Source organism: Gorilla gorilla, chromosome 4, assembly GCF_029281585.2.
Source record: "Gorilla gorilla gorilla isolate KB3781 chromosome 4, NHGRI_mGorGor1-v2.1_pri, whole genome shotgun sequence".
Taxonomy (NCBI): domain Eukaryota; kingdom Metazoa; phylum Chordata; class Mammalia; order Primates; family Hominidae; genus Gorilla; species Gorilla gorilla.
Genome location: NC_073228.2, coordinates 33,506,149 through 33,531,442, shown reverse-complemented (window position 1 = coordinate 33,531,442; position 25,294 = coordinate 33,506,149). Strand labels below are relative to the sequence as shown.

The 25,294-nt window shown below is 51.9% G+C and overlaps 1 protein-coding gene across 8 annotated transcripts; it reads right to left on the bottom strand.

Moving 5' to 3' along the window:
- Nucleotides 1-1,252: 1,252 nt before the first annotated feature.
- Nucleotides 1,253-25,294, bottom strand: SEPTIN4 (septin 4). Of its 8 annotated transcripts, XM_004041284.5 has the most exons (14): nt 23,606-25,294; nt 22,902-22,946; nt 21,646-21,653; nt 7,656-7,952; nt 7,202-7,295; nt 6,677-6,763; nt 6,060-6,183; nt 2,958-3,092; nt 2,727-2,844; nt 2,536-2,637; nt 2,245-2,341; nt 1,989-2,151; nt 1,734-1,833; nt 1,253-1,476 (listed from the first exon to the last, which is right to left on the bottom strand). In XM_004041284.5, exons 1-14 carry the CDS (start codon nt 25,197-25,199, stop codon nt 1,417-1,419), a joined length of 3,024 nt encoding a protein of 1,007 aa, XP_004041332.5. In that variant the 5' UTR covers nt 25,200-25,294; the 3' UTR covers nt 1,253-1,416. The 8 variants fall into 8 exon arrangements, with proteins under 8 accessions (XP_004041332.5, XP_004041329.1, XP_055242728.1 ...); XM_004041281.5 differs by lacking the exons at nt 21,646-21,653; nt 22,902-22,946; nt 23,606-25,294 and adding an exon at nt 12,929-13,059; XM_055386753.2 differs by lacking the exons at nt 21,646-21,653; nt 22,902-22,946; nt 23,606-25,294 and adding an exon at nt 12,929-13,056 and having other exon boundaries at nt 7,906-7,952.

The following is a 25,294-nucleotide window of genomic DNA, read 5'->3' as shown; positions in this document are numbered from 1 at the left end:
CCTGCAATCTAGCAGATGCTGTAAATTTTTTAATTAAATACTGAACTCCTGTAGGACGGTGATTGTGTTTTTATTCATTCTCAGCACTTACTATAGTGTTTGGTGATTACAATGGCTGCAGCATTTGTTCAAAGCTCTATCACAGGCTTTTTACAGTGTAGAGCTTAACCTGCCTATCCCTTTTCCCAGATCAGGGGAAACAGAAAGTCAGAAGGTTGCACGCAGTTAATACCTTGTGTTTTCCCAAGGGCAGGTATCAAATACAAAACTGCGTCCGCCGCAGCTGGAATACGCACAGGCATCAAAATGGGGCCTTTTGGGCCTGGCGCGGTGGCTCATGCCTGTAATCCCAGCACTTTGGGGGGCCGAGGCGGGCGGATCTCTAGGTCAGGAGATCGAGGTCATCCTGGCTAACACGGTGAAACCCCGTCTCTACTAAAAATACAAAAAATTAGTCGGGCGTGGTGGCGGGCGCCTGTAGTCCCAGCTACGGAGCTTGCAGTGAGCCGAGATAGCGCCGTTGCACTCCAGCCTGGGCGACAGAGCGAGACTCCGCCTCAAAAAAATAAAACGGTGGGGGGGACCTTTGGACAGTCCTTTAATATTGGGGAAGTGCCCCAAATTTCTTTTTCTTTTCTTTTTTTTTTCTTTTTTTTTGAGACGAAGTCTCGCCCTGTCACCCAGGCTGGAGTGCAGTGGCACCATCTCAGCTCACTGCAAGCTCCGCCTCCCGGGTTCAGCCATTCTCCTGCCTCAGCCTCCCGAGTAGCTGGGACTACAGGCGCCCGCCACCACGCCCGGCTATTTTGTATTTTTAGTAGAGACAGGGTTTCACCGTGTTAGCCAGGAGAAGTGCCCCAAATTTCTAATCCCTTAAGCCAGGACCTTGGTAGCCCTGAGGTGTGATGGGAGACTCTGGACAGAACCACCTGTTGACCTATCCAGGACCCAAATATGCACCACAGCTAGGAATCTTTTTATTACCAAAGGTACTGTATGTGTGAAAGATGGAGAGAGACCCAGACCCCAGATAACAGAGGCATGATAGATATGATCGTCAAGATGGAGAAGCCAGGCTGGATTCGAAGCAGGGACTTAGAAGGGGAAAGGAAGTGGAAAGTTTTCCCCACTCTCCCTTCCCTACTAAAAGCCAGAAACCAACATCTTCTACCATTAGCCTTTCAAAACTGGGTCCCAGGATCTTGATCTCCAGGAGGTCATAAAAATACACACAGGGACACCAGAAGCCACCTACAGATTTATTAAACTTTATTTCCTCTGAGTCTCTGGGCAGTCAGCAGGGATGTAAGGCGAAGTGGCAGTAGCTGAAGGGGCCTGAGCAGAGCTGGTGCTGGGAGGGGCCGGCATGGACAGGAAGAAGAGGAGGAGATTTAAATATCCAGGGCTGAAAGCCAGTTAATAGTTCTCCTTCATCTGTTTTTGTATTTTGTGTAGCATCTCCTGCATCCGCCGCAGCTGGAATAGGCACAGGCATCAAAATGGGGCCTTTTGGAGAGTCCTTTAGTATTGGGAAAGTACCCCAAATTTCTAATCCCTTAAGCCAGAACCTTGGTAGCCATGAGGTGTGATGGAGACTCTGGACAGAACCACCTATTGACCTATCCAGGACCCGAATATGCACCAGAGCCAGGGATCTTTCTATTACCAAACAAAGAGATACCAATGTTGGTGATCAAACAGGAGACCTCCCCTATACCCCATACTGCTCTCACCTCCTCATCTTTCTCTCGGATAAGCTTCTCAGTTTCTGGATCTGTCCCTGGTGGGACAGCAGGGATGGGGAAGTCGGTACCACTTTCCCGAGTCAGTTTGCTAAAGGGAGAAAAGGGTTGATAAGGCGAGGAGGACCCCAGCACCCGCTTAGATTGAGCCCTGGGCCTATAGAAGAACAAAAGTAGGGCTTGGTCTCACCCAAGGCTAGGTTTGGGATCTCCCCCTGCCAGCTTTGTCCTGGCTTCTGGTCATACTTGCGATTCCGTTCCTTCACCACCAGGCGGGTCATGCTCTGGATGCACTGTGCCCGGTAGTTCTCATAATGTGTCTCCCGCGTCACATCCTTCAGGTCCTGCATGTGGGTACGTACCAGCATTGTCCTCAGCTTCACAAAGTCGCAGTGCCCTGGGTTTTCCACTGCATAGCAAGGCTAGGGGTCAGCCAGAGGCATAGGTAGGGGAGAGCCACTGAGGGCAAGGAGATACCCTGGTCACAGGCTCAGTGCTTTACCTTCCACGATGCCCCAGGGGTAGAGTCGACCCCGAACTCGCCGCCCTCTGGCCTCTACTACAGTGTTGCTGCCAATTACTGCAAATGGGATGCTTTCCTGGAAGAGGTTAGGGGTGCCTGTCAGCACCCTCTGTTCTCACCTCTTTCTTTCCACCTGTATCGTCATCTTCTCTGCTTCATTCTAGGAAGCCAGGGTCCTTTCCCACCCTGATAGCCTGAATATAGAATTCTACTCCCTTTTTCTACCTGGAAGAAATAAGATAGGAATGGGATGCCCTAGAGTGGCCCCACCTTTAGGGCTTGGTCCTGCAATTTGAAGTCCTCATCCTCATCAGAGTCACAGTCTGGGAATTGATAGATCTTGATTCCAAAATGCTCAATCTCCTCCCGGATCTGACAAACAGATGAGGGGCCCACAGTTCTGGGGACCACATCCTTTCTACAAGCCCACCTGATCCCCTCCCACCACCAGCTTCCCTCACTTTGCGTTTCTTGCGGTCCACTTCGGGAGGTGTCAGTGTGTCTGCCTTAGCCAGGATAGGCACGATGTTGACCCGCTGATGCAGGGCCTTCATGAATTCAACATCCAATGGCCGGAGCCTGGGGAACAGGAATCTGTGACCACCTGCTAGTGGCAGCCCTGCCCCTGGTGCTCTTGGCCTGTTCCCTTGACAGCACCCGGTGGTGCCAGGAGCCTCAGGCTTGGACCATACCCGTGGCCGAAGGGTGAGATGAAGTACAGGCAGCAGTGCACCCTGTTGTCTTGGATGTTCTTTCGGTTCAGGCCACTCTCGTCTCGGAAATACTGCTCAAACTGCTGATCAATGTATTCTGCCACAGGCTTCCAGCTGGGGCAGGGACAGACAAGCAGAGAAACGTGAGAGTGGGAGCCACCTAGTGAGCTCTGGGACTACAGAGAAATAGCCCACTCCCTGAGCAGTGTTTTTAAGACACTGCTATTCCCTGGCTTGCTTTACTAAATCTTTAGAGAAATTCCTGAATGGGGTGGGATGTATCTCACATGTCCTGATACAAAATTAGACTGAGTACTCAGGCAAGTTTAATAAATACTAGCTTGATGAGAGGGAAAGGGCCCAGGTGATCAAACAAAGCAGTAAGAATAGGCTGGGCACGGTGGCTCACCCCTGTAATCCCAGCACTTTGGGAGGCCGAGGCAGGTGGATCACTTAAGGTCAGGAGTTTGAGACCACCCTGACCAACATGGTGAAACCCTGTCTCCACTAAAAATACAAAAATTAGCTGGGCATGGTGGTGTGCACCTGAGTAGTCCCAGCTACTCAGGAGTCCGAGGCAGGAGAATCACTTGAACCCAGGAGGCGGAGGTTGCAGTGAGCCAAGATCATACCACTCCAGCCTCGGTGATGGAGCCAGACTGTCACAAAAAAAAAAAAAAAAGAAGAAGAAGAAGAAGAAGAAAAGAATAGCAAGGTGGCTGCAGGCAAATACCAACTGGAAGCCAGGGAAACCCTAAGTCAGGTTTCCAGTGTAACCTCAGAGCCTCTTTGCTCATGTGTTTCTACCCTTTCCTCTACCTCTCCAAACCCACTCCATCCTTCAAGGCCCTAAGAACCATCTCTTCCACGAAGTCTCCTTTGACTATACCAATACACACTGCTCTCCCCTTCTCTTCACTACAAAGCAAAACAAATAAATAAATAAATTTCCCCAAGAACCTCAATTTTCATATCCTTTGCTCTTCTATTATCTTGTTTAATCCTCACTGCCCTGACAGGTGGACATTATGCATTATGATCATCATCACTCTCATTTCATACGTGAAGAAACTAAATCCAGAGCAGCTAACAGATTTGCTCCAAGCCAGGTGTGGTAGTTCACGCCTGTAATCCTAGCGCTTTAGGAGGCCAAGGTAGGCTGATCACTTGAGCCCAGGAGTTCAAGACCAGACTGGGCAACATAGCGAGACCCCCATCTCTACAAAAAATACAAAAAAGTTAGCTTGGTGTGGTGGCATACACCTGTAGTTCCAGCTACTTGGGAGGTTGAGGTGGGAAGATAACCTGAGCCCGGGGAGCCCCGGGAGGCGGGTGATCAGGCCACTGCGCTCTAGCCTGGGCAACAGAGTGAGAACCGGTCTCAAAAAAAAAAAAAGGAGGAAGGAGAGGGAAAGGAAAAGGACTTTCTGTAGGTCATTTAGCTAGTAAATTCTCTACCCACCTGAGCCCCTACAGCTCAGTGCACTTGCCACTACACATTGCCTGACCCATTTACTAATTTAAGTTGCTATCTGATTGAAACATATTAGAGAACTGCCCCCACCTCCCCTGCTTCCCTGTTGCCACTTGACTATAAGCCTCTCAGGGATAGGAATCATTCATGCTTGTTCTGAATCCCTTAAAATGTCCAGCACAGGCTGGACATCTAGTATGTGCTCAATACATTATAGCTGATTTGATGCTCTGCTGTTGCCATGCTGAAATTCTTAAAAATTTTGAACACGGGGCCCTACATTTTCATTTGCACTGGGCCCAACAAATTATGTTGCTGGTCCTGCAATTATCATTGTTAAAATTCCTGAGTATGCTGTAAATAGCCCTTTACACTTTTCAGTGCACATGCATCATGTTGGGTCATGTTCAAATCAATTGGAGAGGTGGTAAGGGCTGGTATATTTTAATTAAATAAGTGTCTGACAAAATGAATATATATGGAGGTGCACTTTAAACTGTGAGGTGCCTGGCAAATGAAATTATTAGTATTATGGAAGGTAAGAGACAGTAGGTAAATTGATTGAAGGAGATCATTTGCTCAAGATCATGAAGTTACCAAATGCCAATCAAGATTTGAACTCTCTGTCTAGGGCTCTTAGCACTGCCTGCCTAACTTCTTCATCAAAGCTACCACCTTTTCTCCTGTCAATCTCATCCATTCCCCTCTTCATCTACTCACTTAGGTCTGACCATTACCTAAGCTGGAGGTAATGGTCAGACCTACTGACCATTAGCTGGAGGGGGGTCCCTCCAGTGCCTGAAAAATAAAAAAGCCCCAATGACAGGGGGTTGTGGTAAATCCAGCTTTTCTTTCGGCAGGTAGCCTAGAGGGTGCCTGGAGTTTAAACAAAGTTCCACCATTTTTCCCCTTTGCCTATTCTTCCTCACCTTTACCCTCCCTCCATACACGCCCAGCCCTTCAACAAGATTGTGTGCGGCACCTAAAATGTTGCTAGTGAAAGGAAAAAGGGTGACAGTTTATTCAGCATCTACTATGTAATCAACTCTGTGCTACATGTTTTCACACTTCACATGTGTTTGTTTTTAAGGCTCTTCTTTCTTATCTTTTTTTTTTTGGAAGGTTTCGCTTTGTCTTCTAGGCTATAGTGCAGTAGTGCAATCACGGCTCACTGCAGCCTCAACCTCCTGAGCTCAAGTGATTCTCCTGCCTCATCCTCCCCAGTAGCTGAGACTACCGGCCTATGCCACCATGCCCAGCTAATTTTTAAAACTTTTTGTAGAGATGGGATCTCACTATGTTGCCCAGGCTGGCCTTGAACTCCTGGCCTCAAGTGATACTTCCGCCTCAGCCTCTTCTTTCTTATGTCCCTACCCCATTATAGAATCAAAGGGCAGAATTGGAAGGAACATTAAAAATCATGTATTCCAATCCTTTCCCTCTTACTTTATAAAGGAGGAGATGGCTGTCCGGTAAGGGAAGTCATATGCTCAAGGTCATAGACCGCTTCCTCCTGATAAGTATGGATATATCTGGGCCTACGTGTGTACCTGTGTATGCAGAAGGGTGGCTCAGGGGCAGCTGGGATTGTGCTTACTCAGACATACCACTCTGTGTTGTTGACTGCATCCCCAAAACCTGGTGTGTCCACAATGGTGAGCCGCAGCCTCACACCCTTCTCTTCTATGTCCACTGCATGCTTAGTGATCTCCACAGTTTGCATGATCCTCTCTGGAGAAAGGGGAAACTGAGGCCAGGGCAAGGGCAGGGACCTGCCCAGTCAGGATGAACCGCCCACCCCAACCAGCCTTGTTGCTTAGACTGCCTAATCCACACTGCCCCCTTCTCCACTCCCAAGCTGCCTGGGGGACTGTTCTCTGGGAACCAGCAAGGAGTACATTTCCCAACACAGGAAATGCCGGTGGCTGTTGGCTCTGGCCCCAGCCTCTTCTCTGCTCCCGGTTTTTTTCTTGGATTCCTGGAATCCTTGGGGGTCAGAGACTCATTCAGAGAGCAAGACTCTGGTCTCTGCCCTGCTTCAACACCCAAATCTTTAGGGAGCTGGCTGGTGGGCTGCCAGGCAGATAGGCCTATGGAGAGCTGCTGTCAGTCTCTCTAGGAGGCCATGGTTTCCTGTATGTGGGGGAGAGCCCCATCCCCCAGACTCTGGAGTGAGTTTAATTTCCCAAGGCAAGTCTGCCTGATTGTCCTCTCCTTTCCTTACCTTCAGCACCAAGAAGTTTCCGGTCCCGGTACAGATCAGTGAGGAAGAGGCTATTGACAAGTGTGGATTTGCCCAGGCCAGACTCTCCTGAGAGGAGAGAGGACAGAGGCACCAAATCAGAAGGTAAGATCTATAGCCAAAAAGCAACTCCACTGGATCAAGGTTTAGGGGGAACTGCTTTCTTATCTAATTGGAACTAGACTAACCAAACTATAGCATTTTAGAGCTGGGAGGAAGCACAGAGATTGGCTTGGGGGAGCAAAGATTGCCCAGGGTCACACAAAAAGAGGCAAATGCTAGGAAACTGTTGGTCAGATGCTCTTTGCAACCAATTTGAACCCCCACCCCCACCCCACCCCACATACACACACTCTCACAGGCCAATGACTCCTGGCTGTTTTGCAAAAACAGTACAGCCACTCGCTGCTTGCTCCCTCCGACCTATACTCCCTTCCCACTCACGGACACACACACCATCCCCACCTGAAACACACCCTGCCCAACCCAGCCCTGCCCCTTTTCTACCTGCCACCATGAGGGTAAAGTCAAAGCCTTTCTTCACGGACTTTCGGTGGACTTGGTTGGGGAGGGTTGCAAAGCCCACATACTCCTTGTCATCCTAGTAGACAGGAAGGCAGAATGCGTCACGGTGAGGAGCCAAAGGGGCCCCGGCACCCAGCGCCAATCTTCTCTCCCTTTCAGGCCTTTGCCCCAGCCTTAAAAAAGCAGTGCCAGACTTCTGTGAGTTCCCATCTGAGGCCACCAGCTGGGCCTCCTGCCCTTGCTGAAACTGCAAATTTCCAGTGCCCTTGGGGGCAGATATCTTGGAGCTAGGGCTGACACAGGACTGAAAGAGGTCCCAGATACACACACAAACACACACACACACACACACACACACACACACACACTCTGCTCCCTGCCCCTGGTCTTCCTGCAGCAGCCCACTGAAAGGCAAAGGCAGGGCTGGAGGCTCTACCTCAGAGGAATCATAGGGATCAAGCTTGCCCCATGGGCTGCGGGGCCTGGCAGATGGGCTGAGAGGGGCTGGGGCACAGAAGTACTGCTGGTTGTCAGAGGACTGGGGCCACGAGGGGGGTCTGAACTCCAGGTCATCATCATAGAGGTCCGGGGCCTGGGGCCTTGGCTCCGGGACTTGGGGCCTGGATGCCCAGGTCTTAGCCTCTGGTGGGTGGCAGCTCTCATTTCCTGAGAAATCCTTCACGAACTTGCTCAGTTCTCCATCATCTGTGGTGTCCTCCAGGAAACGCTTGATCTGGGGGAAGCAGGGTGGGTAGAATAGATGGGTGGTGCCGGGAAGGGAGCCGGAAGGGAAGAACGAGGAAGGAGACAGAAGACAGGAGAAGGCAAGAGGGAAAGGGAAAGCACTTGTGGTTAGAAGAGAAAGAAACTGCAGCCAAGACAGAGGAAGTGCTCACCATCCCTCCCTCACCTGCTCACAAGCCTCCCCAATCCAATATGCCAGGAAGGGTCCCAGGGTCCAGGAAGAGCCCTGGGCACCCCCAGAGCCCTGGCAACTGCTCTTGGGAACTAAGGAACTCCAGTTCTGGTCTCCTTCTCAGCAGCATGTTTTTTGAGGCTGCCTTTCCTGGGGTTCTGGCCTAGCCAGGGACTGTCTCAGGCCAGGAAGTAAGGCCAGACTGATTAAGATAGAGCAGACAGAGGCATTAAACCCAAAAGGAGAGTACAGTGCATCAGAATGGGGCAGGGACATAAGGAAGTAGGTAGGGGAGAAGAAAGCTGACTGCATCAGGCAGGTCAACCAGCAGGGGGTTCTGTACCTCCTGTCACTACTGGTGAGTGAGCTGGGGGATTGGGGTACAGATTCTACTGCTGGTGCTCAATTCCCAGGGTTCACTGCCCAGCGCTCAGTATAGTTGATCCTACCCCTTACTCCAGACACTGAGCCACACCCAAATCTGACCCTGGGCCCTGGGAGAGAAGAATAAACCCGCCAGTGGATGCTGACTGTGGGTGAGAGGCAGCTGGGAGAGACCAGGTGAGGGAGGATGGAAGAGCCTGGGAAAGGCTGGGCCTCCAGAGCTTCTGACAGCCCCCAACTGTGAGGGACATATAAGGGGAAGCACCCTCAGTTGTCTCCTTACCCCCTCTGCCCAGCCAGCAGTGCAGGAGAGGGCCTGGCCTGAACCATGACCCACAGGGAGTGGAAGGCAGAGAATGGACTGACTCCTCTGTAGAAGCCTGTTCTACCCCATCCCCAGCTCAGAAGAGGAACTGTTTCCCCCAACTCTCATTGTCAGCTCTAGACCCTAAAGATTCTCCTCTCCTTTGGGGGTCAGCCTCCTTCGTGGGGTGCCTGGCAGTGCTGGGCTCAGCTCTGCCTCACAATACCCACGTGCCACCCCCAGACAATGGACAAGGGCCGGCTGCAGAGGCTGACTCACTCTCTGAGGGTTAGCCAAGCCAGTGGGGACTACCCCAGACCACTGTGGAGTCCCAGCTAGAGTGAGGAAGATAAGATGGCCACAGTCTTCCTGCAAAGGGAAGAATTGAGGGAGGCAGATATGCCTACTGCCAGGTGTATGCCAGAGGGAAGAGGTTGAGATAGGGAGGTTAGAGGGAAAAGTCTGCTAGGAGCTACTGCCAGGCTGTTGCCTCTGAAGTCTTCACACCTGCTTATAGCCATAGTCTCCAGTGCTCGCCTGGACAGAGGGGAGGAAAAGAGGCCCCTTAGCCCAAAACTAGAACCAGCAGGTGGAGGCTGGGTGACCAGAAGAGGCTAACCTGAGGCAAGCCTAACCCAAGGCTTTTCTCACCTATGATATTTGTGAGGTCCAGTGGTGACCATACATCCCACTCTATGCCTGTTGTCCTGGCATCATGATTAATTGTGCCCTTTCACTCTCAAAAGTGTCCCAGCTTAGACAGTTAATTACACGGCAACAGAGAAGGGGTGGGACTGGGGGCAGCACGACTTGTTGTCTGGCAGCTAATAAGTCTGGGGAATTCCAGGAAATCCTGCCTCTCTGCACAAATCCACAATGACCCAGCAGTTGGTCTGGGGGTCAGGACAAGGGTGGGAGAGAGAAAGCTGTGCTTCACCTGGTTTCCCAGGAGCACTGAGTGGAGGGGCAGGGAAGGGAGAAAGGAAGGCCCTAATGAAGATCCCTAGCCCCCATGATCTTCCAGCAGAGCCTCCGGGAACCCAGCACCATCCTCATCTCTGCCAGCCCTGGCTGCTCATCCACATGGAGGGGGCCACAGGGGCTCTAGACAAGGAGTCAGGACACCAGGGTCCTCACCTCCTGCCTGTCCATCCCCACTCCCAGCTCTGCCAGTGACCAAATCATTTTCTGACTTTGAGCCCCAATCCCAGCCAAGGCAGGGGGAAGACAGGTCACGTCCACCCATCTCCCAGAGCAGCACCTTACCCCAGCTTCAGTCCTGTCCTCAGGGACAGAATTCCCTTGCCATCCCAGTGAACGGTCCATGTCCCACGCTTCAGACTCCCTGTCAGAAAGCTCTAGGTCTAATTTTATCTCCCAGGCAAAGTTCCTCACACACAGAAACAGCCTTGTTTTGATGCTCTTGTTGTCTGGCTTCCTGGCTTGCTCCTTTCCCTTTCTCTTTGACCCCCTTCTGTCTCTGGCAGGGGCCAAAAAAGCCTGTGGAATGTCCTTCCCCACCCCTCTTCTCCTCCCCTTCCCTTGGCTCCCACCCTCCAAGGACAGCTCAGCTGCAGCAGGATCACTTGGTTCCTCTGCAGTCCCCTCCTCCTCTGATTGGCTGCCCCATGACGCCTGCCCGCTGCCTACCCTGGTGGGCACAGCACCAACCTCCCAATGTCTGTTTGCAGCCAGGCTTTTGATCCATTTGACCTCTCCTGTTAACCCCCAAGGACACTGTGGCCTGTCTGAGGACTATGAGCTGTCCCCAAGTGACCTGGCCCATCAACACATGAGGACAGCCACCCAGGATACCCATTCCCAAAGGATTTCAATCCCCCAGTCTCTCTTTCACCTTAACTTTAAGCAGTGCTGGAGTAGGTGAGATGTCCTATACTCCCCCATATAGGTTTTCGTGGGAATGGTCCCACACTTCTTCCCAGGTGTTCATTTGTGTTTTTTTTCCAGTGAGAATCGTCACTGTTTCAGAAATCTGCTCCTAAATTTCCCTGCAGGGAGCATCAGCCACAGAGAAGACTTTGCTCCAGGGACTCCCCTTACCCTAGGACACCTGACCTCTGACTTATAGCAACCTGTATCAATTGGATCACTCCATGGCTTCCATAGTGTCAACAGGGGAGCTGTTAGCACTTGGTCTCTGAGGAGCACGGGTTCAAGGTAATGGGAGGCTGGCAGCCCAGAAGCTTCAGAGCTGCCACTTAGGTGGGAGATAAATTAAGGGGCCTGGTTGGAAGTGTGCACTCAACCAGGGGTCAGGGGTCCACTGTTTCTGGTTGGGTGGAAACATCTTTTGTGAGTCTGGATAGTGTCTTAATTTGAGGACCCTAATGTTCAGTTGTGAATGGCCCTTCCTTGCCTCCCAGGGAGGCTGGGGAGAGAAAGCACTCCCAGATGATAGATACCTTAAGCTGCTATGAACCTGAGAAGAGAAGGTGCATCCCAAGTCACAGGATGGTCATTAATGTTGGCCTGTCATTCTTTTCACATGTAAATTTAAACCCCCTGGCACACCTGGGTTGGGGAGGTCTCCCCCACTGATTCCCAAAGCAGCTAGGACACTGACCTCCTTTGACAAAGAGACCCTCATAGAGGAGTCTGATCTGAACAAGTCAGCCTAAGAACTTGGCTGGCTTGAGGGCAGGGGCCTGAGGATGGGGACTTTGGTGATGGTGGTTGGGGTGGAGGGGGGTGTGTCTTTAATTAGAGAAGAACAGTGTGGCCTCAGACAAGCCGAAAGCACCAAGACCTCAGCTGAACTGAACTTAGTGTGTGGCAGAAAAAGCCCCTCTAGCCCCTGCTGGGCTTGGCACTGGGGACAATCAGTGCTTCCCTAGGCTTCCATCCCTAGAACAATCAGTCCATCCATCCACCATGTGGGGAGAAGTGGGGGAAAGGAATAAGGACAGGCCTCTCTCAGGAACCCCCCTTGGGGGAAGGTCACAGGGTCACCAAGACTTCCTGGCCAAGGCTTGGGCCTCTGCCTGGACACAGCTTGAGAGACAAGAGCCCAAAAGGTTGGCCCTACCAAACCTGAAAGCTTCTGATCCCGGGGGGCCCAGGGAGCTCCCTTCTGGAGGCTGCCCACAGCCAACATCCCGCCCCACAGGCTGGTCAGTGATCCCCCCCTGCTGTAAACAGTTTGTGTCCCCCAATGCAGAGGGCAAAGGCTGTGGGGCTTCCAGACTGGGAGGAGAGGACGGTGTGTGGCCTAGAGGTCCTGACACCCTTACGTTATTTGTGGCAGGCTCTGGCAACAATGTCAGGAGAAGAGATTACATCTTCAGAGCCAAGCATCAGAACTTCCTACCTGGGCACCTCCAGGGAGGCTGGCTGGGGTTATTCTTTCTCTTCCCACTACAGGCAGGTGGCAGGGATGGGTGCCCCCACCCCCACACACTGCAGAGGGACCTGGCTGGTGGGGAGGGAGCGGGTAGATGCAGCAGGAGGAAGCTTTCCCATGGTTCCTGTCCCGGGGGCAGAAGGATATAGCTAATCCCACCCGGCAGGATGGTGGGCTGGGCCTCCCCCTCTCTGGGGTCCCTTTGGGAAAGGGCCAGGGACTGCCCCTTGTCAGGCTGAGGGAAGGAGGGGCCAAGCGTCTCACCATCCCTCCTGGTGAGGCAGGCAGTGTTTGTGGGCCTCCTCTGCGTTTTCCAAATGAAGTTGGTACTGGCCCCTGTGCCCAGGGTAGGTGGGTGAGGAGGGGTTACTCAGGTAAAAGCTGACCCAGGCGAGGATGGGGACCCTCACCTCCGCTTATTACTGATGCGCCTTCCCCAGCCCAACAAGCGCGTCTCCACCAGCGGGCACCTCCCTCAGCACGGACCCACCCCTTCGTCCTAGAGCGCAGGCATCACCCAGGGGTTGGGGCCCACTCCGTGGCTGCTCAAAGGGAAAACTTGGGAGCAGCGACGCACCGCCGCCCGGCAGCAGTGCCAGCCTGTGCCCGGGGCCGGCGACGGCGCCTCCCACCCTGCACAGCCGCGGCTACGGTGCCGCGGGTCCCCTTGCAGCCGCCCGGGAGCGACCGGCCCTGCGCACCCCAGCCCTGCCCCGCGCCCGCCCGCCTGCCTGCCTGCCTTACCATGGCTGCAGCCCGGGCGGGGCCGGCTCCGCCTGGACAGCGCCCGAGCGACCCGCGGCGGAGCTGCGCGCCGACCTCGCAGCACCGCCGTCACCCTCCCGCCTCCCCGAGTGCGGACCGCTGCGGGAGGGGCCCGGCGGCGGGGGCGGAGCGAGTCGGCCCCGGGGCGGGGCCTGTACCTCAGCTGCAAGCGGTGCCGGCGCGAACCGGGTCGGGGTGCCCAGCTGGGGGCCGGCCTCGCAGCCCGCGACCCCCTGATGCGCAGAGTATGCAGAGTCACCCAGGACAGAGCAGGGAGCCTCAGCTCCTCGTCCCCGGGCTGCACTGGACACCTGGCTCTTTTTTACTCAGCTCCAGAAGCACCGCGGGGGCTTGAGCCAGTTCCCAAAGAAAAAGGAACGGCCCACCTGACATCCCCAGAAGGAGACGCCTTTGGAAGGGAGGGGGAGTTGCTGCATGAGTTGGAGAGAAACCATTAGTTACCGCAGGGATTCAACAAGGTTTTCACAAAGTGAATCCGGCTAATGCCCAAGTTACTGATCACTACACCTCCTAAAGGGGAATGTCAGATATTCTCCACCTCCACCCGAGCTGTGAAGGGGCAGGTTAGAGGCAGGTTCCCTTCATGCAGTACCCCAGATTACAGATTAAAGAGGATTTGCTGCACAAATTATCCAGGGATCATCTGCTGGAAGGATAGAAGGGAGAGGCTGAGTGGCTTTAACAGGGCGGTGTAGCCTTGCCTGTGGCTGACGACAGTGGGGAGGGCCTCAGGAGAGGCCAACCCAGGCGTGACCCAGGCCCAGCTGGGCCACTCTTCCTCTGACAAGCAGGTGAGATGCCAAGGGGACAGATGCCCCAGAAGCTTTAGAGGCATTAGAGGCTCAGAAGGGTCAGAGCAGCAGCTAGGGGAAGGCAGATGCTTGGTGAGTGGGGTGTTGGTGAGGGATTCCCTGAGCTAAGTAGGGTCTGAGCTGGTCAGGCTCCTGTGGAAGTTTCCAGAAGCATGTCCCTTCCTGACCCGCAAGACCCCTCTCTCAATTGCAGGCTGACTGGCTTCTGCCTGAATACACTCTGGACAAAACTGAGACCCACAGGCACGGCCCTCTCTGTTGGTAGAAGTGCCAGAGGCCTGCCTGCTGTATTTCAGTCTGACCTGTGAACCAGTAGCACTGGTTGGGACCAGTCAGAACTCAGCCAGGGGCGGGAAGAGGGCCTGGGGCAGCAGGTATGATCAGGCTGAGAAAAACAATGGGGCTGCTACTGGAGATGTTATTGGCTGTTTGGCACTGGTGGACTGGAAGATGGCAGGGTGTTCATGAGCCAGCAGGTTGAAGAGAAACCTTCCTAGCTGGGTGGCCTTGAGCAACTTACTTCACCTGTCAGGGTCTCAATTTCCATACCTGAAAATGAGGGGATTAAACTAGATGATTTCTAAGCTTCTTTACAGCTCTGGCCTTCTAAAAGTGGATGCAGTGGGGGAAGGAGGATATGCTGTATGCTACTATAGGCCTTGGAGGAAGATAAGAGAACAAGGCAGCAGCAGGAGGTGCTGGAGAAAGGTTGGACATGCAGTGATTCAGGAGAGGGCCCAGGATCTGAGTGAAGGGGGAGGATGTGTATGATGGGGGCAGCAGCTTGGGTTCCCTGAAAGGGAACCTCTAAAGGTACAGAGAGGCTCCCGGAAAAGACCTGGGGTAGATCAGGGATCCGAAGCTGTACTCAGGAAAACAAAGACATAAAGAGAGAAACCAATGGCAGTTGGAAGTCTGCAGAAGCAGCAGCTGCTGCTACCATCAGCCCCAAATGTCAAGCTTGGGCTATACAAAGCCCCACTGTTCAAAGCCCTGGGCCTCCAGTACTCATGTATGCACTCTAAGAATACCTCTTGCGTGCTTCCAGAGTCCTGTGGCCTAGGGTAAGGAGAAAGCCTACATCAGGGAAGACAGGCCCCAGCAGAAACCCTTGTTTTCCTCCATTATAACATGCCCCTCCCCGTGGCCTCAGCTGAATTCCAAGTGTGGACACAGACACATTTCAAAAGGCAGCCCAACCAGCTCATCCTCAGCTGTGGCTGGAATCCCAGCTCTTCTCTGGCACCTGCTGCCCAGGCAGCAGGTTGGTACCAGCTTGCCTTGAGGAAAGTGAGGCCCCAAGCAAGTCCTGGGACCATGGAACTTAGCTCTAAGCCAAGAATATTGGGGTCTAATCTCTTTCTAATCACTGTACCACAGGCCTAACATGAGGCATGCTGGGTGAAATAAAAACTGAAGACTGACTTTGACCCATCCCACCTGCACAAGCCCTGCATGCTAACCTACTGCAGCATTCGGAGAGCTCTGAGAGAACTTGGCCTGGGCACAAGTCCCATGCCAACTTGGCTATTATCTCACTGCCTGAAAGTCCCTTGCCCTCTCTGGGCCTCTGTTTCCCCCACTGAAAGAGAAGACTGGACTTCTCCCAAGTCTAGCTCTTACATTCTGTGTGATGGAGGCAGGGTCTAATACCTGCAGGGCCAAGATACAGCAGCCCTTGCGTCAGTCACTGGCGATTTACCGAGTGCTCTTCCTCATCTCCAGCCAGCAGGTGGCCTGGCCAACTTTGCTTCAGCATGGCTTAGCTCTTAGAGCACTAGTTCTCCCTCAGAATTCAACATCCCACCAGGCATTGATGGCCTTGACTATAGTACAACTCCCCAGGCACTGCTAGGGCATGGTATCTGAGCCAAGTGTCTAGGGGAGTGTCTAGCTGAAAAACTCAGCTCAGCCACCATAGCTCTAGCCTGCTGTCTTGGGCTCCGTTGCTTAGGTCAGGCCAACATGATATGTCCTGGCCCCCTCCACTAGGTCTTTCCTGCCCACCCATAGGTGCAGGTTGTGTGGCACAGGACCTAAGCAAGGAGGCTGCATGTGGGCCATCCCAGGGCCCAGGTTCAAAGCCAATAATAATGAGCAATTACCACAGGAAATCAGGATTTCAGATCTGCATGATTAGCAATGGCCACTTCTGCCTTTCAGTAGCTAAGTTTCCCTAAAGTGGCGCAAGAACTAATTGTACATCCCTTCCCCAGTGAGATAGATGAGTCACTGACGATACAGTCAGAGAGTCCTTGGACCAAAGGCTATCACTGGGTTGTGTCTTTCAAGGAAACCTTGGCAAGTCTGTCCAACAAGGTCTGTGGTGGACAAAGGCAATAAACCAAAATACATTAAGCCCAAATCTTCCCCCAGCTGCTGCCATGTGTCCCATGATCCTGGGGGCAGGCATAAGGTGTGGGTGGCAAGGCTGGGGAACACTGTGTTTCCTGGCACCTGCTGAATGGCTGCAAAGAGGGGCAGTTCCAGAGCTGGCAGGGTGCTAGAAGCCAGCCACTCTGATAGGGCAGACAGTCCTTCCAACACCCTCCGTGAGCAGGGCAGGGCCATAGGAGCTCAGGGTTGGAAAGGACTTACAAACCTCCTAATGTGACTACTCACCAGATGTCTGAAGGCTCCCCTGCCTTCCCAGCCTCTGCTCGAATACGTACCTCCGATGGCCAAAAATTCACTGATTCTAACAACTGCCCTTCAACCTTTGGGCAGCCAAGTTACCAAAGTCTTCACTATACTGAGCCAAAATCTGTCTTTCCCTGGCTTTTACCCTCCATATGCCTCCATGCTGGAAGCTTTGCTGACTCATTTCATTGGACTTTGCTTTGTCCTTTGATGTCCACACCCTTTCAAGTGACCCATCTGTATACTTTTCTCTACCAAATTCACCACAAGCTCCTCAAGGGCAGGGAGTATGTCTTTTCTTTTAACCTCTGCTCACTTCAAATCAGCAAATATGTGATGTGATGTTTTTCTGGGTGTCCAGGCCTCTGCCCCCAGGAGATGGCTGATCAATATGGATTGACTAAAAGGACTCATTGATTAGTTTTCCATTCTGATTTTAGAGCCCAGACAAGCCTTGAGGCTCTGCGCTTCATTGACCCTTCACTTGCCCTTCATCCTGGCTGCTCACAAGCTCACACCCACCTCCCAGCCCCGTGGTTCACATGCAAAGACACAGATGTTACTCCCACTAAAACCTTTCCCTTCACAATTCTTGATATCTAAAGGTGCTGCTGAAATATTGAGAAGTATTTTCCAGGGAGACGTGGCTATAGAAGAAGGGTTTCTATACCATATAGTTGACTCCCTGGGACAGACTGCTCCTTAAAATGCTTCCAGCTTTGATGAACAAACTCTGAGCCTCAATTTCTTCATCTGTGAAATAGGGAGAATAAATCCACTCATAGGTTACTATGAAAACCCACTAATGCACTTAACATGATCACTAAATGAATGGTAGCTATTATCTCCACTAATAAGAAAATTATCAACATCAAACCAGTAACTGTCAACTGCGACTATTTCAAATGCCTTCCCTCCAAAGGATTTGGAGTGTGCATGTGTAATAGGTGTAGAGAGATGGGAGGACAGAGAATACCAGAGTAATGCCTTAGATTAAAGTGACATTGGAATGACTAAGCTGCCACCACCTGTGGAGTCAGCTTCTCCAGCTAGACACCATCTCTAGAAAGCTGGTGCTTGGTCTCAGACCTACCGACCCAAATTCCCAGAAACAGCCACTGTGGAGACCTCTGGAACTAGATGACTTTGCCGGCAGTGGGTGTGCCAAGGAAGCGACACCCACAGTGTTAGCCTGAGCTTCCCTCAGGAACTGCCTCACATTCTGTCCCCCTCCTCCAGGCTTCATTCAGCCCCCAAGGTGCAGCTGTCTCCTGCTGCTCCCCTAACAGCAGCTGAGCCAAAGGCAGCTGAGCAGAGGAGGGTGAGGGGACATGGCCATTTCTGCCTCTCAGGACAGCCTTCCTCTGGCTGAGCACCTGTCAGGGTGGCTCCTGGGTTACAGATTTACTTCCTCACCCAAGTATGCACCCTGGCCTCTGAAGCCAAGCTCCCTAATCTACCCAGGCCCACTGTTTCTGTTACTTGGAAAATCTACCATTTCAAACAGCACCAAACTACTCTGCAGAAAGATGTGATGTTGGAAATGGGTTTCAGTCACCACACACCTGAAAATACACCAAAAAGTCCACAATGGATGTGGCAGATTCTTCCCTATGTGGGACTATTCTGGGCAAAACAAAGAACTAAGGGAGTGTGGCCTCAGCTCTGCTATCAAGTCTGAGAGAAAAGCATTGTATATTCCTGCCCCCATTTTATAGGCAGAGGGAGTAACCTGCCCAGGTCTCACTGTGAAGCCAGGACATTGTTCCCTCTGTGCTTCCAGGCAGACTGCACCACAGCTTGTATTATTAGGTGACCAGCTGTCCTGGTCTGCCCAGGACTGAGGGAGTTCTTGAGACATGTGACTTTCAGTGCTAAAACCAGCAAAGTCCCAGGCAAACCCTGATGAGTTGGTCAACTTACCCTGTCCCCAGGTTAGCAAGTCTTAGCCAGAGGCCACCAGCCTTCCATCCTGCTCTGGAATTGGCTGCCCATGGTAGCTGGAAATGAACAGGGTGCCATCTGACAGGGTAAGATGCTTGCTTCCTAAGAAGCTGTGCAACAATGGTCAAACTGCTATAAAAATCCTCCCAAGGACGGGCGTGGTGACTCATGCCTGTAATCCCAGCACTTTGGGAGGCTGAGGCGGGCGGATCACAAGGTCAGGAGTTCGAGACCAGCCTGACCAACTTGGTGAAACCTCGTCTCCACTAAAAATACAAAAACTAGCTGGGCGTGGTGGCGGGTGCCTGTAATCCCAGCTACTCAGGAGGCTGAGGCAGGAGAATCACTTGAACCCAGAAGGCAGAGGTTGCAGTGAGCCGAGATCGCGCCATTGCACTCCAGCCTGGGTGACAGAGCGAGACTCTGTCTCAAAAAAAAAAAAAAAAAAAAAAAAAGCCTCCTGAGATGCCCTGCCCCATTTTCAGCAGTTCTGCTCCATTCTTTCAACAATTCTTTCTTCTCAACTACGAGCCTCTGCCCAAAGCAAGAGAAATGCCGGGTGCAGTGGTTGGTGCCCATAGTCCCAACTACTCAGGAGGCTGAGGCAGAAGGATCACTTGAGCCCAGGAATTCGAGATTACAGTGAGCTATGGATTGCACCACTGCACTCCAACCTGGGCAACAGAACACTTCAAAAAAAAACGAGGGAGGGTTCCTTTCACATAGCCCATGACCTAGGATTCTGTGAACATCCTCATGAATGTGGAAACTCCCTGAGTTCCTCAGAGGCTTTGGATTTCGCTTTGTAAAGGAAGCCAACCTGAGCAAAATGTCCCTGTGATTCAGAAGCCAACAGGAGGCTGATCATCCCATCCCTTCAGGGTCACATGACATGTCACCCAAAAGACACTGAGGTCTGCCTTAAGTATCAGTGAGATGGCCTCCTCTGATTCCTGGCCTATTTTCCAGAGTTGGTTTCTTGCATAATTGATAGAGCAGAGAGTAAACCACCTTGCCCTATGACAGCCTGAGAAGTCACATTTAAGGATGAGTAGGTCAGATGCCTTGAGGACACAGGATCTTGGGGCTAACACACCCTGTCCATCAAAGGCATTGCAGCCCCTCCCATCAGAACTGCTTTATTTCCAGGAAATCCCCAGGGCTACGTGAGAAGGCAGCCCCCAGTGACCCATTAGGGCACCCTCAGGACCTTCCTGTTGAGCTTTTGCTAGTTCTGATCCCAAAAAAACCCCATCAGGAATGCTTCCCTCAGTCCAGCATAACCTCCTCTGGGGAGACTTCTGCCCCTAATGTCCCAATCCAAGGATGAGAAGCATCTGCCCACCCCATTCCTTAGACAAAAGGGCTTTGAGGGGCCATTTGGGAAGGGACTGACACTTAAAAGAAAGAGATAGGCTGAATCAGGCCCCATCCCCAGCTGTTCACCCAGAGAGGCTTGTGAAGCTCAACAACAAACATGATGCCTTCCACAAGCCAGGCATCGTGGCCAGGCCACCAGAGAATTCCTGCCAGGAATGGAATCTGGAACAGACTCTATGGTCAACCATTCCCAGATCAGAGGAATCAGAGGCCTTGGACACCAGCACCACAGCATCTCCATCCTGAGGCTGCATGGGGCCATGCCGGCTGAGGGACAGGCCGAGGACAGCCTAGCTCTCTCATGGATTAGAGAGCACCTGGCCCATCTCCATGCCATCCTACCTCCAGAGAGCCAGAGAAGACCAGCAGCCCAGCTGCTTGGGAGCCTTCTTTTCTTGGCTTCTGGGGAGCAGCTCTGCTGCTGAACAGGGCTGGAGAGCTGTAATTATTGAGACCGGATAAGAGCTATTTTAGGAAGGAGCCACCCTGTTGCCAAGGCTTTTGACTTCCTAAACTAAAACAAGATGCACAGAAAAAGGGGGTGAAGGTGGGGGAGAACAGGGAGGAGCCTGCTCAGTCAAAAACATCAAATCTTGACTGAAGGGAAATATTAACCCCTTCCCAAAGGTACAGATTTGCATCTAGGGGTGAGCAAAAGGCTAGCTAAGACACCACCATCCCCTGGCTTTGGAAAGGAGGGCATAACCTGATCCGATACCCATCTCCCTGCAGACTCCCTCTCTCCTAAGACCCTCCAAGAGCACTTACTCAGTCTGTTCCATCTATTTTGACATTTGAGCACAAACTACTTCATATTGTTGTTTAAATGTTTCCTGTCTGTGTTTTATCTCCCCAACCACATGGCAAGTTTCTCAAGGCCAAGGAATGTGTGTGCTGTGAAGCTTCAATTCTTCCCCTAAAAGTGCCTAGCAGAGTGCTAGGCAACTGAATAAAAATTGTTTATGGAAGGAAGGGAGGGAGGGAGAGAGGAGGGAAGGAAGGAAGGGAGAAAGGGAGGGAGGGACTTACTGTCTTGCATGGAAATAATCTCTGAAAGTAGCCACTCCCACCTACAGCTGAGCTCAGGGCATGAGGTTGGATAAGAACCCATGGCAGTGGGAGGTGGCAGCCTTGTTTCTGGTCATCTCCCCTTCAGCTGTTCCATTATCTGAGCTTAGGCTGACCCCCACTATGCACTCATTTGTTTTCTATCTGTGGCCAACTGTCCATCCTGAGTCAGCCTATGAATGGGACCTATTAGAGGCCATTGCTAGGCTTTGGATAATAGAGAAATATGGCAAGAGAAAATAATGGAAGTAGGAAGAGCTTTGACCATCTTATCAAACATGGGCCAAGAATAGCCAAAGTACTTATGGGAACAATGCAGCGAAATCAGGACACTGCCAAATCAGGACACGGGACTGCTGAGAGCAGAGTCCACCTTGAGTTTTTCCAAGTTGAGGACCCAAATAGTGTGTAACCCAAAAAAGCGACCCCTTTCTGGAATGCCCCAGGCTGAAAAGAGGAGAACCAGGTGGGGACTGATCCAACGGCTACCTAGACGGCCTTCCCACAGAGCACTTGGCAAGATTCATCATCTGCCAAAAGGTCTCTGTTCTTTCTAGGACTGCAACTAGCTCATACAGTGCTTTTGTGCAAATCCCCCTCTGGGGAGATGCGGTCCCACAGGTGCACAGCTTGGCAAATGGAACACAGGTTATATTTCAGCCCCCCACTTGCCCCCTCTACCAGGTGCTCTTGTGCAGTGAACAATCTGCCCAACCATAGGGAGCAGCTCTGTCTCCCTCCATGCCCACTCCCATTACAGGACAGGAGATGGATTTGGATTGTGGGGTGGGCCCAGGAAGACTGGGAGTAACCTCCCAGGGGCATTCTTACCTCCTCATCTGTCATAACAGAGTAGAAGCCAGGCATTCCCAGGGGGCAGCAAATGGAATTCAGAGAGTGCCAATAGGAGGAGAAAAACAGAAATTTACTAAAGATGCCCAGTGGACTTGGGCAAACCTGGCCCAATTCCTTCCTAGTGCAAGTGGCCCAAACAACAGCAGCTAGTATTTACTGAGTGCTCACTGTTGCCAAGCACCGTGCTAAGTGTTTTATTGGTAATAACTTGTAATAATCCTCACAATAACCCTAAGAGGGAGCCATTATTCTCAGTAACAGATGAGGAAACTGAGGCTTGGAGAGGTAAAATAACTTACCCAAGGTCACAGTCAGAAAATAGTGGACCCAGCGCCCAAATCCAGTTAGATAACTCGAGTTCGTACTTTACTATGCCCCTACTTTATAGAGCTTTGCTCCCTCTGAGGAGCAGGACTGCCCTTCTCTGCTCTTTGCTGACCATCACTAGGAGGGTTCATGCTGGTTGGGATTGGATGGCATTCCCAGGGCTCTCTCCTCCCCAGGAACTGCTTTATCCATAGCCCTGGCCTCTGTCATGCTCATAGGGCTGGAGTATATTTTGGGCCACAATGCTCACAGCAAGAAGTCCCTGCTGCCAAGATTTACTCCTTGAGGTCTTGTCCCCACCCTCCCCTGCCCCCAGAGAGGCCAAGAGTATAAAGGGAGAGGAGGGTCACAAGGCCTGGGGACACTTCTCTTAAGGATTCTAGAGCTGCAAGACACACTGATGGCCTCAAGGGGGAGGCCCAGACATCTCTGAAGATCCTGCCTGGGCAGCACCAATAAGTACCCCAGGTGGTAAACTTGCGGCATGAGGAGGGTTCTGAGGAACCAGAGAAACACATGAGAAGAGCCCCCAGCCTGAATTAGCGTGAAGTCAACTCTGAGCAAGACTGTGAAGCAGGCGGTTTGCTTTGGTGTATTTTTTAAAATCATGTGATAGATGACCAACTAAGCTGAAAAGGCCATGAGGCTTAAATTATTCTCCATTCCAGAAGTAACTTCCTGTTAAAAGGAGACTCTTGAAAATGGAAAAGGTTCCAAGCCCCAAAGAAATGACTCTAATGGTGAAATTTTCAGCAAGATGAGAAGTTCCTCTGCTTCTTCAGGTCAAAATCCCAGCATTTATCTCCTAAACGACCCAGGTCTGTAGATACATAGATGCCACTCCTCACCTGTCCTCCCATCCCCCAAGCTCCCACAGTGGGCCCATAGGAGGGAAAAGCACAGACCTTTTAGCCACCAGATGACACGATTGTACATTTCCTCAGAGACATCTGAAAGTAACAGAGAGATGGTTGCTTTTCTTCTCTCTGTGGGATGCACATCCCACTCTCCACTACTTGCAGCTCCCTTTCTAGCTCCACATTTCTCCACCCAAAGGTGCCCTCAGCCCTTGGTCCTCTCCAAGAAGCTCCTCCAGCCTAGGACTATATATCATATTCCCACTCTCCCTTTCTCTTTTTTACACCCTCTCTCTGTGCCATTGTGAATGCCTTTCCCCTCCTGGAATCCCAGCTCATCTGCATCCCACCCTCTCCACTTTGTAGCCAGAGTATTTACCTGAGGCCTTTATTCTATTTAACAGCCCTTACCAGCCCTCACCCCAGCTCAGTTCTTCATCCCCACTCAGGAAGCAGCTTTCAACCCTGCAAGCCCCTCTCTACTACCTTCAATTAAAAAGGTAAGCAGTGTTGCCTGGAGGAGTCAATGCCTGTCGCCCGGCCCAAGCATCCATCATCAATGTCATTAGCTTGGAGCACAGAGAAGCTGGCAGGGAAGGAATGGAGCAATAGGCTCAAGGATAGGACTAGCTTTGGCACTGGCAGGAGAGCAGCCCTTAGGCCCAGAATGAAGAGGTGGTCTTTCCTGCCCACCCCAACATCCCATCTCACTAAATTGGGGCTGCACCTGGGCAGTCTGCTTCTTCACATACCCAGGAAGAAAGCAGTAAACCTTTGAATGGGTTGTTTGCAGGTGTGCTTGGGGGTCTGTGGCACTTCACTCAGTGGTGCCCAACTTGGAAACTCCTTTGGTGGTGATGGTGGTGATAGGCTTGCCTTCTCTCTCTGGAACTTCAGATCCTCACAGAAAGGGCTAGAGTCTATTTTAAAACCGGACAATAAAAGATCTAGGGAAGGAGAGCACTTAGGCTCAAAATCTGGTGTTGTCAGCTGGCTTTGGGGTGTTTCAACTTCAGGATTCAGCAAGGGCCACCATGAGGAGTCAGGTCCGTACCTAGGTAAGGACCGAGGAGGCAAGGGCCTAGGGGTCAGTTCCAGTTCTGCATGGATGGAGGGCTTTTGCGAGAGTTCTGGATACCTGGGTGTAGGTCCTTGGGACATGTAGGTGGTTTCTGGGGGTTTTTGGGTTTGCTGTTTATAGATGGGCTCTGGAGTAACAAACATGGATGACTTGTGGGAGCCCTCAGACACTGATGGAACTGTCACATGGTGAGTTGGCTCTACTGACTGTACCCCTGGGGAGATGGTGACCCTGCGGCCAACCTCGCTGTTTCCTCGGATTGGGGTCCTCACATTGGACTCCACCTGTGATGATACTAAGACCTTTGCGGAGGGCTTGGTTTCAGGATAGACAGAATACTTGTGAAGAGACTCAGGGTCTACCCGTGCAGAAACTCGGTGTACACCATCAGAATCTTTAAGGACAGAGAGTTTGAGCGATGAGTCCAAGTTCATATTCCTATACAAGGCCTTGGGTTTTGAAGGAATTGGACCGTAAGGACCTGTTTCTGATTCTTCTACAGGGACCCTTCTCTGGGCTGTCTGATAGTCTGCAGAGACACAGCTGCTTCCGTGCTCTGGGAGAGAGGGACTCCTTGGAGATCTGATCTCACTAGTAGTCGTAATTCTTTGGATGGGCTCAGTTTGTACTGCTTCATCCTTTGGGTAAGACAACATCCTACGGGGAACTCTGACTCCTTGGGGGTTCTGGACCTTGGATGGTGGGTCATCTTCTAAGATTTGTGATTGTAAGTTATTCTTCTGGTCTTGAAAACTCAACCGATGAGTAGATTTGGCATCTGGGATTGATGAAGCATGATGGCCGACCTCGCGCCCTGACTTGCTCTCACCGCCTCTTCGTGCTGCTTCCTCTCTGGGTGGACTAACTTTCCATTGTCTGCTTGAAGCATGGGAAGCCAGTGTCTGAGTCTGCTGGCTCTTTAGATGGGGAGAGGAATGGCGGGATGATTCTGTTCTTGGTCCAGTCTCAGTTCCCCGAGGAGTGGGTACTGCATAGTGTCCAGGTCCTGACTGGAGGGAGACAGATCGAGGGTAGTCTGATGCCGAATGGGGAGTGGTGGGATGTGCAGCTTCTGATCTTCGGTGGGAAGGGTTCAGGGAGACTGCAGCACTTCGATGGCTTGAGGCAAGAACGTACCCATGTCCCCGCTGAGGGGATGTGTTAGTAGTAACCTCAGACCCTCTCTGTGCTGAAACCGCTACCTTGGCCCCAGGTTTATTTGTCTTGACCATCTGATAGATTGTGCCCTTCTGAGTAGATCCCATATTTTACTGGCTGGCTTGTATTCAGGATCCTAATGATGCCTGAATATTTACCCTGTTTTAAAGCTGCTGTTTCTTGGGCGCCCACAAAAGTGGCT